At 38.9% G+C, this 15,885-nt stretch overlaps 1 protein-coding gene across 2 annotated transcripts in view; it reads right to left on the bottom strand.

Moving 5' to 3' along the window:
- Positions 1 to 15,885, bottom strand: part of LOC117435728 (collagen alpha-3(IX) chain-like) — a 57,111-nt gene that overhangs the window by 23,356 nt on the left and 17,870 nt on the right. Inside the window, exons 5-17 of one of the 2 annotated variants that reach the window (XM_059010189.1) lie at positions 14,129 to 14,525; positions 13,618 to 13,698; positions 12,771 to 12,791; positions 10,030 to 10,131; positions 9,248 to 9,283; positions 7,217 to 7,288; positions 6,684 to 6,728; positions 6,107 to 6,142; positions 5,822 to 5,845; positions 5,155 to 5,208; positions 1,474 to 1,527; positions 1,108 to 1,149; positions 357 to 413 (exon numbers count right to left, since the gene is read on the bottom strand). In XM_059010189.1, coding sequence (XP_058866172.1) covers positions 357 to 413; positions 1,108 to 1,149; positions 1,474 to 1,527; positions 5,155 to 5,208; positions 5,822 to 5,845; positions 6,107 to 6,142; positions 6,684 to 6,728; positions 7,217 to 7,288; positions 9,248 to 9,283; positions 10,030 to 10,131; positions 12,771 to 12,791; positions 13,618 to 13,698; positions 14,129 to 14,525 — 1,021 coding nt within the window. The remainder of the gene's footprint in view (positions 1 to 356; positions 414 to 1,107; positions 1,150 to 1,473; positions 1,528 to 5,154; positions 5,209 to 5,821; positions 5,846 to 6,106; positions 6,143 to 6,683; positions 6,729 to 7,216; positions 7,289 to 9,247; positions 9,284 to 10,029; positions 10,132 to 12,770; positions 12,792 to 13,617; positions 13,699 to 14,128; positions 14,526 to 15,885) is intronic. The other variant, XM_059010194.1, reaches the window with a different exon arrangement.

Here is a 15,885-nt window from a genome sequence, read left to right as displayed (position 1 = left end):
CAAGGACACCCTGCCCGACCTAAGCCCCCCCCCCCAGGCCAATTGTGCACCGCCCCCTGGGAACACCCATCCACTGTCAGCAGTGGAATAGGCTGGACTCAAACCGGCGACCTGCACTCGACGCGGAGTGCCTTTACCGGATGCACCATTCAGGAGCCAGTGTTTCTGTTTTTGACAGCTTACTCAATTCAACATGTTGGAGATCTGGGAATGTTACGGTTCTACCATCTTACAGTATATGAGATAAACCCATAGACTTGTATCCTCCAGAAAGGCTCTACAGCTTTAGGGGCAGTCTCTTAAAAGTATAAACCTGCATGATCAAAGGTTCATAAAATAATTATATTATGAGTTACCTTCAGGCCTGCTACTCCAGGATTGCCTTGAGGACCAGCGGGACAAGCTGTTGGACACTTTCGTCAAGAAGAAGCAAAAACAAGCATTGTTTTACATAGTTTGGTAATTAAATCAAACAATATATGAAATATATTATGTGAGACAGCAGGGAGGGGGTTAATTCCTCCCTATAGGAAAACATGTGCGTAAGGCACATTTTGGTTTTGTTTTGTTTAATTGTTTAATTGTTTAATTGTTTTTGTTAATTGTTTTATTATTAATCATTACCTGCACCTGGCTATTATTGAAAATTGGAGCCAGGTGCAGGGTTTAAAAGGAGAGCAGTCAGTCTGCTCTGGGCGGCTGCTGAAGAGGGCAGAGGCCCGACTGTGCTGGTGTGTGGGTACAGCCGTAATTTAAAAAAGAAAAAGGTAGAGTGAAGCCTTTTTGTGTGTGTGCTGTTTTGTTTGTTTGTTTTTGTACAGGTAAACAGCTTAGCTGTCCTGTTTTCAGTTTAGGTTCCTGTTTTGTTTTAGTTATTGCTCAAAGAAGAGCTAGGTGTTTGTTTTGTTTATTTTTGCTTGTGTGTTTATTAAAAATTGCGCAACCGCGCTTAAAAAAATCAATTTCTGTGTGTTGGGTCAGTGTTTTTAAAGGGGCAACGAACGTGAGAGGTGCGAGTCTTTCACAATTAGTATTTTTGTGGTTAAGGAATACATATAAATAAATAAATATATAAACACTTTTGTAGGTTAGCTTATAATGACTTACAAAATCTCCACTCCCATCTCCTGTGAAAACTCCAGGGGGTCCCTAAAATAAGAAATAACAAACATGGGCATTGTTTTTCATTTTTTGTAAAGGTAGGATTTGGACTTTCATATATTTATTGGGCATACGCACACATAAACATATATCAGTAGTAACCATGTAATTACTACTACCAACCACATTTTAATGATCATTTCAAGGGGACATATAATTACACAATAGTTTCCAAACAATTACTAATTGATCGTTAATATTGATTAAGTGGCCTGCAACTGAAAATGTTAACCAATTATTCGGAATGCAATATTCGCTGTGTTGAATAGCACTGCTTAATATATAATAATGCATATTTGAGAAATGACTTACCGCAGGCCCAGGTGGACCCGGGGGACCAGCACTGCCTTTTGGTCCCATCGGTCCCTGTTAATAACGAACAACAATGGTGGTTAATATTTAAAAAGAGTTTATTACAAGCCAGCTTTTATCCAAACAGGAAACCTAACTGCTGTGGGTTCAAGTTCAGCCTTGGTTCAGGAGGAGGAGTGAAACCAGCGCTTAATGTGTGCCAGGTCTCCTCTTCTGTTATTAAAGTTAAAATTCTCATACTAATTCTCATACTGAGAATTTCGCATTTTCAGTCAAGCATAATATAATGCACCACTATTTTCTTAAAATTCTCAACACAGTTTTATCCATTCTATGAGTTTTGCGTGTGCTAAAGATAGAGACATTGGTAACGCTCATAAAACCGTTCAGGAATACTGTGTGTGTGTGGAGTGGGGTGGGAAGGAAGTTCATTCAGCAGCCAGTGACATAGGGAGGATAGCCAGTCATATAGGGAGATTGTATGGGCTTTTCTGGAGAAGTAGAGCAGAACCCTCTTTTCTTGTTTGTTTTCTTACTGGAAAGGCAAAAAAACAATGCTCGAGCATGGAGATGCAACAAAAAAGAATCCTTAATTTTGTGGCAGTTCTCTCTCTTATACCCTTGTGTGAACATTCCCTGTTGTACCGCTGTGTGAGCATTCCTGCTCTTATTAGTGGTGCGGTTCAGCACAAAACCTTGCACTTTGGGTTAGAAGCATGACATTTGGTACAGTTATATATTGACCCATGCTGAACATTTCTGGATATGGAACTCAATTGGCAGTGGCCTCTGTTGAATCAACTTTATTGACAAGATGGCTCTCAGTCCACATCAGAGGTATCAGCCAGGCACCAGACAATCTATGAGCAGTTTTGCTTAGGGGGGTTTGTGGCACACAAGACAAAGCATCCATTCTCTGCAGTTGCACTGGATCAGGCACATGAACAAGTCAACGCCCTAGCGAAAGCAGATGGAGGTACAGTAGGGCTGACTGAGAATCCAATAGCACTTAGACGGATGATTGCAGGACCAGAGGTATCCCGGCTTATCCAAGAATTTGAGGACACCAAAATCCACAAAACACCATGAACAAGTACCAGTGTACAGGTAAGCCCTGTGCAAAGGAGATTATATCTCTGGTCACTGTCTTCAAAGAAATGGGGAATCCTTTCAAAGAGGATAGTGGTTGTCTTCTGACATTGGACACCAAAGACATCATGGACACTGGTATAGTGCAAACAGTCAAAGATGTGCTCAAAGTGGGCCAGGCACAATATGACCTTTTTGTCAAGGAGAGATTTATGGAGAAATCCAAACCAATTACAGAACCACTGCACAGAAACAAGTTACCACTGTTTACCGAAAAATAGCTCCTTCAAAACAGAAAAGGCAGGTAGCAGCTCTGAAGGATGCCTGTGCTTTATTCTCACGGCTGTACCTTGCATGCCAGTCCTGGGATGGTAATCTGGAGCAGTTTTTCACACATGAAAATCAACCTTCACCCCCATCACTGTCTAAGCTGGGTGAAATGCGATCTGGCACAAAAGCAGATCTTCTTGTGTCACTAGAGGCTCTTTCCCAAGCTCCAGAAGGCACCCCACAAGTGAATGCAGCTGTATTGGACGGTGCTGTAGTAGCTCAAATGCTGGCACATCGAAGACATTCCAGGATTACATAGATACTGTATTCATGCCATACATCATAAGACAGCTCCAGTCAGTGGACAGGTTGGACATTGTTTGGGATGTGTATAAACCCGACAGTCTGAAGGCAGCTATGCGAGAGAAGAGAGTTACAGGCATGAGAAGAAGGGTGGTTCCCTCTTCACATGTGCCAGGAAATTGGCAAAGCTTTCTGCATGTGAATGAAAACAAAACAGAACTGTTCCATCTCCTAGCAGAACAAGTTGACTTGATTCATGTGGATGGCAAAGAAGTGTACAGTACTCTTGGTGAAGTAGTCCTGAGTTCACCCATTAGGGAGGACAAAGGTACCATAGAGCCATGTATGCACGAAGAAGCAGACCCGCGCATAATGTTGCACCATGCACATCAACGGATCATGGTCAGGACAGCAGACACAGTTGCGATTGCAATCATAGTGGCTCACATGCAACACATTCCAGTAGCTGAAGTAAGGATATTCTTTGGTGCAGGAAAACACTTCAGGTACATTGCTGCACATGACATTGCAGCAGCATTAGGTTCATGGAAAGCAAAGGCCCTGCCAATGTTTCATGCATTGACACAGTCTCGTTCTTTGCTGGAAAAGGCAAGAAGACAGCATGGGACACATGGAATGCCTTTCCCGATGTGACAGATGCTTTTCTGACATTAGCTGTAGCCTCACCACACATTCCAGACAATGTTATGGTTATCATAGACAAATGTGTTGTATTTATGTATGATAGAACCAGTGGACTGAGTAAGGTCAATGAGGCTAGGCAGCAGTTATTTTCAGGAAGGTCACGGGCCTTGGACAACATCCCACCAACACAGGCAGCTCTGAAACAGCACACCATGCATGCAGCCTACCAGGCAGGACGTATATGGGGACAGGCACTACAAAGGGATCCCAAGATACCCAGTCCTGCAGACTGGGGTGGGTAGAAGAGTGACATTTCTGGATGGAAACCAATGTGGACAACCCTTCGTCACGCTCATGACGCATGCTATGAGCTAAGACACTGTAACTGTAAGAAGGCATGCAGAGGCCAGTGCAAATGCTACAAGCCAGCCTCAAATGTGCTGCTCTCTGTAACTGTTCAGGAAACTGCTTCCATGATTAGTTAAATGGAGAATCCTTGCTTGACAGTGCGATTGTGCTAATTTTGTTCTGCCAGGTTACTGTTGATATGATAATAGAAAATATGGTAATAAGTGAATATTTTGTGGTGTACTGTAAACATTTATGTCTTTTGTAACAGATATAGGTTTTAAATGTATTATATTTTTGTTATAACCTGTTTTAACAACAGTGTATGATTAATTGGGTAAATAGTTTTAGTGCGGTTGCAGTTTTCAGCTATGTACTACACACAAAAATAAAAGCTTAACATTTTTCCACTTAGGAAGATCTGAGAGGGTGGTTTCATATCAGAAAATGTTTAGAGCATATTAATGATTATTCATACCGGTACCAAGTTTCATGCTTCTAACCCAAAGTGTAAGGTTTTGGCAATATCTCTGGTTAACCGCACCACTTTATACCCTTGTGTGAGCATTCCCTCTCTTATACTCTTGTGTGAGTATTCTCTCTCCTGGCGGGACAGAGGGGCACCCCCACACAGTACACAAGTCTAGTGAAAGTACAGTACTTACTTTTCTGAAAGCAAAGAGCACCATCTGAACTTCAAGTGTATACCTGCAGTTCAAGCCATTTATTCTCAAGACATAACTTGAGATGACTTTTGCTTGCACCAATGGCTTAGATGTATTTATTTATTTTGTATTTGTATTTATTTTCAACGGAGACATTTGTTACACTCTATCCTGCCATGCCATGAACAGCGGTGGATTTCCACATTTTAACATGTATATTTAATTGGAAATTAATTTAGTATATATTCAGATGAAATACATAAAAAAAAAAACATGAAAAACTAATGTACATAGAAGATAGAATGTACACAGAAGATATTTAGTAACATTTAACCTTCAGTTATTCTTCCCACTTTCTTACCTCAGGTCCAAGATTGCCAGGATCCCCAGCTTCACCAGGTTTCCCAGGAGGTCCCTGAAAACCCAATGAAAGCCAGGCTGATTCTTCCTTCCATTCAGTCATGGGTATCGCTACTTAAGGTAAGCATTGTTTTAAATAGAATGTAAAGACTGGATTTGACTAACGTCAAACGATGAGGTTTTTAAATGCCTAAAGTGAATACAAAATCAGTATGCATCTAAATAAATGCATATGCAATTACAATGAGATATGTTGTGCATGATTCTCTCTTTTGACTACCTGTGTGTTTTGCAGTATTTTGGTCCCATTGAGCAAGCAGCATATAGTCCTACAGAAGCTACAGCTTTTGAGGTGCTTTCTCTCCCAGGTGGTGTACCTCTTTGACAGTACACAGTAGCAGTATTTTCAGAGATGTCAGTTGGGGTGGGATAACATATGTTTAGACTAAAAAGACATCAGTTAAATGTTTTATGGTGAATTCATAATTTATAACGAAGTTTTCCAGACAGAATATAGTAAATACCGAAAGTACTTCTGAACAAGCTTTAGGTCATTTCAGCCTTTCTATTTCCCTCAATGAGGCAGAGTCGAGTGTCATCTGATATTAAGGCGATAGGTCCAGTACATTCAACAGTAGACAATGAAGTAAAAGGAGATCCACACTTACTGCAGGTCCTACTGATTCAGGTCCCTACAAAACAAAAAAAAACAGAAAGCAAATGTTTACCTTCAGAAAACCTCCTCTGTGCATTCTCTTTGTAACTTAAATATCTCTTAACATTTTACAACAGATCTTTTTAACCATATGCATTGCATTCAAGTCAGTCATTTCCATAGAAGATAAAGCTTCTGAATTGACAAACGTTTTTAACATACTGTATGGCTATGCTGTATACAACATGTTATAAATGCTTGTAATGGAAATAAACCCTTTTAACAGGTCAATACTTACAGGAGGGCCTGGGGGACCAGGAGATCCAGGTAATCCCTGGGGTCAATGGAGAAAAACATAATGAACCCTTGAAGTTAAAAACCCTGGGACAAATGTGTGCAATGCAAATGCAATGAGTTATTTGGGTCTTGTATTTTACTGGCACCGGAGTCTATACTGGTTCCAATGTAGCCTTTTAAATGGAAATCAGTGCTACCTACAGTAACTATCTAACTACCAAGCTATCTGTGCAGGTTCTTCATGAAGACATTGACTGTCTTAGACTATAATTATGTTTATTGTAAAAAGAAACAACAACAAAAAAAAAAAACATGAATTTCCATAACTCTTTATTTTTACATTTACATTTGGTTTGACATCTGACTTCTACCTTCCAATGTTTGGCCACCATTGTGAGCCTACAAGCAATGAATTATCAATTTTTTGAAATTGCGGAAATCACTTTCTGCTGGTGGGTGCACAGTATGTAGGGACCCAACACTCTGGCTGCATATTAAAGAGAGAAACCATTACAAGCCCCCCTGATATGGAAGCGCCTCAGACTGGGAGACTTAAATTAAAAAGGAAATAAACATACCCGTTCTCCGACAGGACCTCTTGGGCCCAAGAACCCTTGCATTCCCTAATGATTCAATAAATAAACAAAAATTGAACAAATTAATTTAAAGATGTAGTATTAGACAATAATGTGGTATACAACTTAATTTGATGTAATTGTTCTATTAGCATCAGGGGAATAATACTCAAGTGAAGAAACACATCTTATCAATTATGGACAGCAGGCACCCAAAATGAACACAGAAAGTTGTTATTGTTTTTTTTTTTTAATAAAAGCAGTTTTTAATTCCATTTACAAAGAAAGAAAACTGTGCACTTTTGTGCTGGGCTTGAGCTACAGCTTTTAACATGGTGCAGGGACACTGCTCTACAAACTACATCATGTTTTCCGAGAGTAAAGAACTCCTGTTGTTACGAATGTGGTAAACAATGTAACACAAACTAAATGACATGAATGGCTGATGAGAATATGTCAAATGCTGGGGTTTACTATGGAGTCATGGCTCTTGGGATAGTGAGCAGGAAAAGTGCAATTCACAGTCAGGCACTTACATTAACTCCAGGAAGACCTGGCAATCCTCTCAGTCCAGGGAGTCCAACCTCTCCTCTTTCTCCTTTCAGACCCTGAGTTGAAGAATATGTATCATTAAAGTAGCACTTATTGTTCTGCCATTAACCTGTGAAATGGCCAGCACTGCAATGACGATGCCATGATTCTGATCTAAAGAGCAATGGTAGCACATTGGTAGAATACAACCAACACAGAAAGTACATCTTATGGAACAGATTATAAAAAACATTTTAGTGTTTATTTTAATTGGTTTAGACTCCAGGGACAATGGCATTGCTGTGGCATGTTACAAGGTAATATTGACACTCCCAAGTCAATAAAGCCAGAGGACACATATACATGATAACATGTCCATAAGATTTCACATGTTGATCTATGTTATTGCAATTGTAATCTCGTGCTGTACCATATAAGGATCACTGTGTACCAGTCCTATGTTGCCATTGTTGGTAATGTGACCTGTTCATGGTTTTGCTAGGGTTTCTCCAGGATAATACAATGGAATTATAATGGTATGTCAATGTATATAACAAAAATAGAGGAAGCATGCTATGATTGCAGTGTTACTATTCCTAAAAAAACCCCACTTGACCTAAAAGAAACTCCACTTAACAAACTTCCAAGTGCCCTGCAAGTGGGAGGAGCTAAGCTAATATTCCTGGTGTTGCTCATTAGAAGAACCGTAACATGAATTAAATGCGCATTGAATTTAAAATGGTGTTTACAACAACCTTGTAAGATGTTAGAATGCTGTTACAGAAATATTCGAATTTCACCAGCCTGATCGTGGCCACTCGGCTTTATAACAGGTGTACCTGGTTCGTTCTGCTTGTCATCCTTGCTTATTTTTCTAGTTCCAAGGATGGTTAAATGCAATTGTTTGTTAAATGTATCCACTTCTACTAATCCCATTGAAGTTTATATATTTTTACAATGTACTATTTATATGTGTTTCATGCTGTTACCTCCCCAGCAATGCAATCCTCAGAATCAGTAGCTTCACTGTAATATGAATTTCAACTCTAAATCAATTCAATGTTCAAAGAGAGGTTATAACTAGTGTAATTATGATAAAAGAAGTGCATTTCAAATATATTGTAAGAAGTACCTTCATATTAAAAAAGTTTCCAGCAGTGGGATTCACAGTTAGGATCTTAAGGACTGTACCTTAAAGATTTATTTTATGAGCTACATGGAGTTTGGTTTGCTGCTTTATCAGCAACAGTCTGGAGGTGTGCATATCTTGAATATATATTGGATTTATATCAATACAAATGTACACCATAAACAGATGAACCTGTTTTGAGAGTCTGTTGTGAAATCGATGTGGCTCTGTGCCCTTTCCCTGGTTGGCATACTTTTTTTTTATACTGAGTTGAATTAGCGCTTGCGTTATTGGTTCTGTAGTTGTACGATAAGCATTTCTTTACATGAGACTTGTAACAGGGTTACAGGAGATAAGGAAGTGAACTTCAGTCTCAGTATGATAATGATTCTCCAGTTTGTCCCTTCAACCTGATGCATTTTGCCCCATGGAACAATGTCAATCATACCAAACTGACACTGGACCACCCCCTCCAGGCATTTCACGCTCAGAACGTGCATTTTCAAAATCTAGAAAACTAAAGTATGATAACAGTATGATGATATCAATATTTAAAGAAAAAGAATGTTCCGTTCTGGGTGCCAAAAGTTCCTGTAAACACAGATTTGCAAAAAGGTCACAAAGGGGCTTGCCATTTAGTAAGAACCAGCTTAGTGAGTGTGTGCATAGAAACTATTTTTTTATCTTTGGTTATGAGGTTTCATTCATGTTATTACAGACCTCATTAAAAAAAACATCTATGTATTAAAAACCACATTTCTAATAAGTGCAACACAGTGTTTGAAGTTGGATGAAAGGAGTATTAGATTAAAATCAGTTTGCCTATATTCATAGTTAAACTTTGAAAATGCATGACCCCCTCCCCCCCTTAAATTAACCTGTACAGTGTATAACTAGTGATACTTACAGGTAGACCAGGTGATCCAGGAAGGCCAGGGACACCCTGTAAAACACATACGATTAATATACGGTACATAAAAAATCAAAAATAAACTGCCAGCTTTAAAATGTTTACTCTATTTAGTTTGTCAGGATGAAAATAAGCTTTGTTAGAAAACAAGGGAGCAAAGTTTGGTCTGCCAGATTCTGCTGAAAACTATAAACTATAAAATGATACTACAGTAATTCCTGATGTTACTTAGAAACAAGGTTATTGAGGATGTGGGAAGAACACCCTTCAAGTAAAGTATTGGCAAACAGCCCAAATGCTGCCTCCAAGAACCTTTTGAAAGCGTAGGTTACTCAAACTGTGCTGGCATAAGCAGTCGGGTGCATTGGGAAAATGCAGATGCAACATACAGTCTAGACACATATTCCAAAGCTTGGAAGTGTTCTGGTAAACGTACTGCCCTTGTAATTACTCACTTACCAGAAATCATGAATAACATTCTATGAATGAAAGTTGTCTGTTTCAGATGCATTGTTGCACAATGTCGTTTTCTTACATAATGTTGTTTCTGCATTTCCTTGGAACAGTAGTTCCACAAAAAGCCAGCAAGTATTAGGTGAGGTGAAGAAAAATTAATTATTTTAGTGCACACTCAATGCTTTATGATATCAGTGCACTCAACACTTTATTGTATAATATTGTGTAGAAAAAAAAGATTAACAGCATATTGCAATCCTAAAAGTTGATTTACAATTGTTTTTATAATAATGCACAACTTACAACGCCACAGACATACTTACATTCTTCCCATCCATCCCATCTTCTCCAGGGTCTCCTGGGGGCCCCTGAGGGCCCGGGGGACCTGGGGGACCTGGGACAGGCCTTGGACCTCTGGGGTCAGGCTACAGGGGAGAGATAAACAGCAAGCTAACAATCCAAAAAGAGACTTTCTGAAGCTGCAAATGATTATATTTGGTTTTGGTGGGACATTAGGTTCAGAAAACCGTGTTTGGTTATTATGCAGAGTTACCACAGATATGCTTTTGGCCTTTGTAACAGGGCCAGGAGACTTGTACTTGAAAAGGGGCGGGGCAAAGCCATAAAATGTTTTTTTTTTTGTATTTGTTTATTTTAGAACGGGGTACACCTCCGCCCCCCGTGCAATTTATTATTTTGTATTTGTTTTGCTGTTGTTGTTGTTGTAGTAGTATTGTTATTGTTATGATTTATTTATTTATAACTATGACAGCAAAGCTGTATATTTTGTATTGTTTTGCAGCATGGATGGGAAGCCCCATCCACATTAAAAACCTTGTGCAGAAGGTGACCATCTCCTGAGTTCATTAATTGTTGTTAATCAGGAGATGGTCACCTGCATATAAGCCTGCAGCTCTCTGCACTCGGGGTGGGTGTTCGGACGAGTGAACAAGAGCGAGAGGGGAGTGTAAGAATTAAGAATTAAAAATCAAACTAAATATAGGAACAGTGAAGGCGATTGCCCAGCCTGACCTATATGGTTTTTGGGTTCGATATTTGTTTATTTAAAACCTTTATTTTGCTCTGGAAGCAGTATTTGTTGTGTTAAAACCTTTTATTTTTGTGTTTGTTATTTAAATAAATGGTCTTTTGCCCTGCAGTACTTGCTTCTTTGTTTTCTTCCTGCATCTGGCCTGACGTCACCACACAGCCATCCCTGTCACAAGATTATTATTTTTTTTTTCTGAGCTTGATTAAAAGCTTAAGTTAATAATACAGTTAATCTTCTGGTCTAGTGTTTGAATGAGTGTGATAACATACAATACCAGAAGAACTTTTATTTCTCACAGGAGTGGCATAAAGATGTTTCTAACAATTCTTGAATTGTGCATGCATTTCTAATAGGAATGACATGACTTGACTAAATGGTTGCAAAAGTAAAACACATTCAAATATAATTCATTGATATCATGTATACATTACTAAAAGGAATAAGATTGTTGTGAAAGAACATATCTCTTCTGTCATTAGCAATATGGCCACGATTCCAAAGTGTGGTTCATTTTGGATGGGTAGTACAGCTGGTTTTTCACAGGTCTAATCTTGGCCTAGCTTACTTTCAATGGTGTTAATATTCATCTTCGGGGTCAGCAAACCCTTTAGATTAGTCATAGCTAGAACAATGTGTTTTCTGTCCACAGGCCCAGAGGAAGGCCTAGGCAAACTAGGCAGCCGTCTGGGACGACAAATTTAGGGGTGCGGCAAAAACACAAAAAATGAAAGAAAGGAACCTGCATTATGTGAGCACTGCTTCACAGTAACTGGCATCACACTAAATAATCCTATCCAAACATGCTCTTTCGCATGGTTTGCAGTGATCAATAGTAAATTTAGTTAATTATATCTGTTATGCCATTCTATAGAGAAAATGGCTTTATGACTGACTTAACGGCATCCATAATGGAGATGCAAAGTTTCAAGAAGTCAACTACTAGACAGGCATTGATTTTTGCCTTCAGAACAAGAATTTCGTAAGTTAATAATTTATACGTATGCAAATTTACAGTATTTTGAAGTATTCTTAAAGCATGACATTAGTTTAATTATTATTATTATTATTTATTTCTTAGCAGATGCCCTTATCCAGGGCGACTTACAATTTTTACAAGATATCACATTATTTTCCTACACACAATTACCCATTTATACAGTTGGGTTTTTACTGGAGCAATCTAGGTAAAGTACCTTGCTCAAGAGTACAGCAGCGGTGTCCCCTACCAGGGATTGAACCCACAACCCTCCGGTCAAGAGTCCAGAGCCCTAACCACTACTCCACACTGCTGCCCATTACAGTGCTGTGTGGAATTAGACTGACAGTATTGGGAACGATAGTAGTTGGCGTGACGTCTGTGTTGCTCTGCAGCCCTTTCTGCTAAGTTGTTGTACAAGTTTGTATTTCATATACGAGCTCACCATGCTATTGCACAATACAAACTGAATCAAAAGCCTGTTGATTTTAAAACTCAATGATATAATCACTATCTTATTATTATTTATTATTTGTTTATTTAGCAGACGCCTTTATCCAAAGCGACTTACAGAGACTAGGGTGTGTGAACTATGCATCAGCTGCAGATTCACTTACAACTACGTCTCATCCGAAAGACGGAGCACAAGGAGGTTAAGTGACTTGCTCAGGGTCACACAATGAGTCAGTGGCTGAGGTGGGATTTGAACCTGGGATATCTTGCTTACAAGCCCATTTCTTTAACCACTGGACCACATAGCCTCCTAAAACAAGCTAGCAGAGGATGGTTTCGATCCATCGACCTCTGGGTCATTGGCGCAGCACGCTTCCGCTGCGCCACTCTGCTATCTGACTGATATAAGAGTGCCCTGCTTGGATTTGCAAGTTGCCCAGCACAGACCATGTCTGTTTATATGACATAACAATTGAGTTAATTGAGTTAACATGGAGATTGCAGGAAGCAAAACCATATGCATAAAAACCATATACTAGAAAGCAAAAACAATTAAAAGTCAGAAAAATAAAAAAAATAAATACCTCAGCATTGGGAATAATTCTCTGAAGAAAGCAGGGAAAAGAACAACAAAAAAAAAGGTGCGTTAGTGAAAACGTAACCCCTTCACCCAGAAACTGATTCAACAAAAAGTATTTCCTTTTCAGCTGTTTATGGTTGCAAGAGTTGAGATTTATTAAGCTTCCATAATAAAGAATTGATAGATAAAGTCCAAGGTGGTCAAACACATAGCAGAGAAAGCAGAAGATGGGTTACTATGCAAAAGGCTGATAATCCTCCTGATGGTTCTGATAAATGAAAGCCTTTGAGTGTTCATTTCCTGGAAAATTCACTGGGAAATTCCTGCATCTTGTTCTCTGGTGATTATAATGGAACTCTTACATGAACAAGGGAACCCAACCAAAACCCACTAGTGAACTATGGAAGCACTCCTGGAGCCATACATTTATCTTGCATGTCAGACCATTTCATTCTTTCATTATGGCAGGGATTTAACCCAAAAAAATACAGCACTAAAGTTTCCATGTTCTATATGTTTTTGATTTTTTGTTTGTTGCTGTACTCAGATAGAGAGATAAACACTTAAAAGAAATGCAATAATACTGTTAAAAAGGGCCCTTTTTCCTACTCGTGTAGGTGCTTAAGGCCTGTCAACTTTATTACTATTAGTTTATTTGGCAGACTTCTTATCCAGGAACGAGATACATGTGTTATTATGCAGTACTTTAAATGTGTTCCACCAATGTGGTGGAGCTTACAGTACCAATCCCCTCCCCTTTGCAGACTGTGACTTATTGTTCACAAGAAGTTCAAACATTGCCTATAAAGGGAATGTACTTTTGAAAGCAGATGGTATTTGATTGGTCCTACCTCTTGCATGGGTAACTCAGAGCAGGATTCTCTCTGGGCCCTATGGGGGTCACAGTGTATCAGCATCCACTGCAGTTCAAACTGAAAGTAAAGGAATTACTGGATGAGCTCAAGAGGAATCCCAAACCCACTGCTGCTAACCCTTTTTCTTTCATATGGGCAGCTCATAAAGTATATATATATATATATATATATATATATATATATATATATATATATATATATATATATAAGCACTAACTACGGGGCGGACTGTGTGTTCAAAGTGATAAAACTCCAAGACAGTTGAGGGTTTTATACTAGTTATAGCTATTACATGGCAAGTGCCATGCCTGAGTTTAATAAAAAAAATTATAATTTAAAATACGTTTCTGCTCTAAGCAGGATTTCAACCAAGTTAGTCATTTGGCTTTGCTGTGCTGTCTTCTAGTGTTTGTTTATCCAAGCCACACTGTCAAATTAATACTGCCACAGTACTCAATTGACCTTTTTTTCATATATAAACACTTACCACTACAGAGGTATCAGGATCTGCATCCAGCCTTCCGATGAGAGTCTCCCCTTCAGTATTGACAGTACCTTTGGTCTTAATGGGTTTGGATCCAATAGGCTGGCAGTCCAGGTAGAGGGTCACCTGATCACGCTCCACTCCCACCAGCACTTTATGCCACTCTGTGTTGAAAAGTTGTGATACCCCTGGAAAGGTGACCACTTGCAGATTGCCATCCATGCCCAGCAGGAAGAACTCCACCCCCTGCTGGTCTCCATTGAGCCGCAGCCCCACCTGCTTGTAGCCATCCTGGTCCACCAGCTGCCACACGTTCCATACTTTGTTGATGGTGTTCTTCATCATGCGGAACGTGGTCACAAAAGAATACTCCTCAGGCAAACCACGCGGGTAGATTACCCTGAAGGGATGCAATAGTTATTTCATATATCTAGAGGGGTTTTGTTTTGTTTTGTTTTTTTGTATTTTTTAACTGTGAATATATTTGTTTAGGTTCAAATCTTTAGCTGGAGTAAATTCTTTAGAAATGGAGTAAATGTGGAGTTGTAGTGATTCAGATTTAACAACACACGGCTGATGTTTTACTCAAGCAACTTCTCTTGTTTCAGTGGTTTGGAAGAGGGCCCACTGTCATTAGATATAATACAGGCAATCTGCATGTACCGTAACTCCATTATAGCTGCATATTAGTTCATTTATACTGGATGATTTCCATAATTAAGCTTGACTGTGCAAATTATAGAATACAGCTGCATTTCAAAGCATGTGGTGATTACTGTTTGGAATTGGAAACGCTCAGAGCAGATACTGTATATCAGAAGGCAGATTCAAAGGCACGCGTCTCCTCTGAAACAGTATTCATTTTATGTGAAGTCTGAATCTTGAATGGTTTCTGAAATACAGCCTTAGATTATAACAAATGTGGCCACAAAAAGTATAATTTTCATTGGACAGTTGGAATAACCACCATCAATGAGAATCTTTTAACACAGCTGTGTACCTGATGTGAACACACTACTCTGAACACCAGAGGTTAGAAAGATGTGACATTGCGACGGTTCATTTTTACTGAAGAACATCCACAATCGAACTTGAAAGAGATTATCACAGAATACAGCTGTATATCAGATATGAAGAAAATGGGCTTGAGCTGATCTTTCAAATTCAAAGGACATTTAACAAAAGAGGAATAAAACAGTCTTCACAATATAAACCACTAATAAAAAATGACCTAGAAAATCATACTGAATATAACAGCAATATTTGAAAGCGTTTGGTTTATCATCCAGAAACCACAAAGTTACATTAGCACTATATGAAAGCCAAGGAGTTTACATAACACTGAGAATATGAAGGTAGAATCTCAAATGGTTTATGAGATATGAGATGTTGAAAACACTTTGGTGGCAGACGGAATGAAACGCAATTAGTGGGTGCTGTATTTAACAAAAACTACCAAAAAGACCCTTATGAATGGTGGATAATATGTCTGAAAATCATATAGTTTCCAAAATTATTGTATTCGTGGAGTAAATCCAGAATTGTTTTTATAACAGTTGGCTACAAAACATCCATCAAATGTGTTTAATAAAATTACACTGGTATTGTGTGTTTCCCTGAAGTGTACCACTCACTGTTTGTTAACTAGCAGCCTCTATGGGTGGTAAGTTTATAGACGCAAGTTGCAACCAGCTTTTACCTTCTTGTAAAAGGATCAAGGCAAAGTAATAAAAAAGGAGTTTCCTGTAGCCTAATCAAAT

This window comes from Acipenser ruthenus, chromosome 3 (genome assembly GCF_902713425.1).
Source record: "Acipenser ruthenus chromosome 3, fAciRut3.2 maternal haplotype, whole genome shotgun sequence".
NCBI classification, from domain to species: Eukaryota; Metazoa; Chordata; class Actinopteri; order Acipenseriformes; family Acipenseridae; genus Acipenser; species Acipenser ruthenus.
Note: the sequence above shows the minus strand (reverse complement) of the source record. Positions and strands in the feature narration are given on the sequence as shown.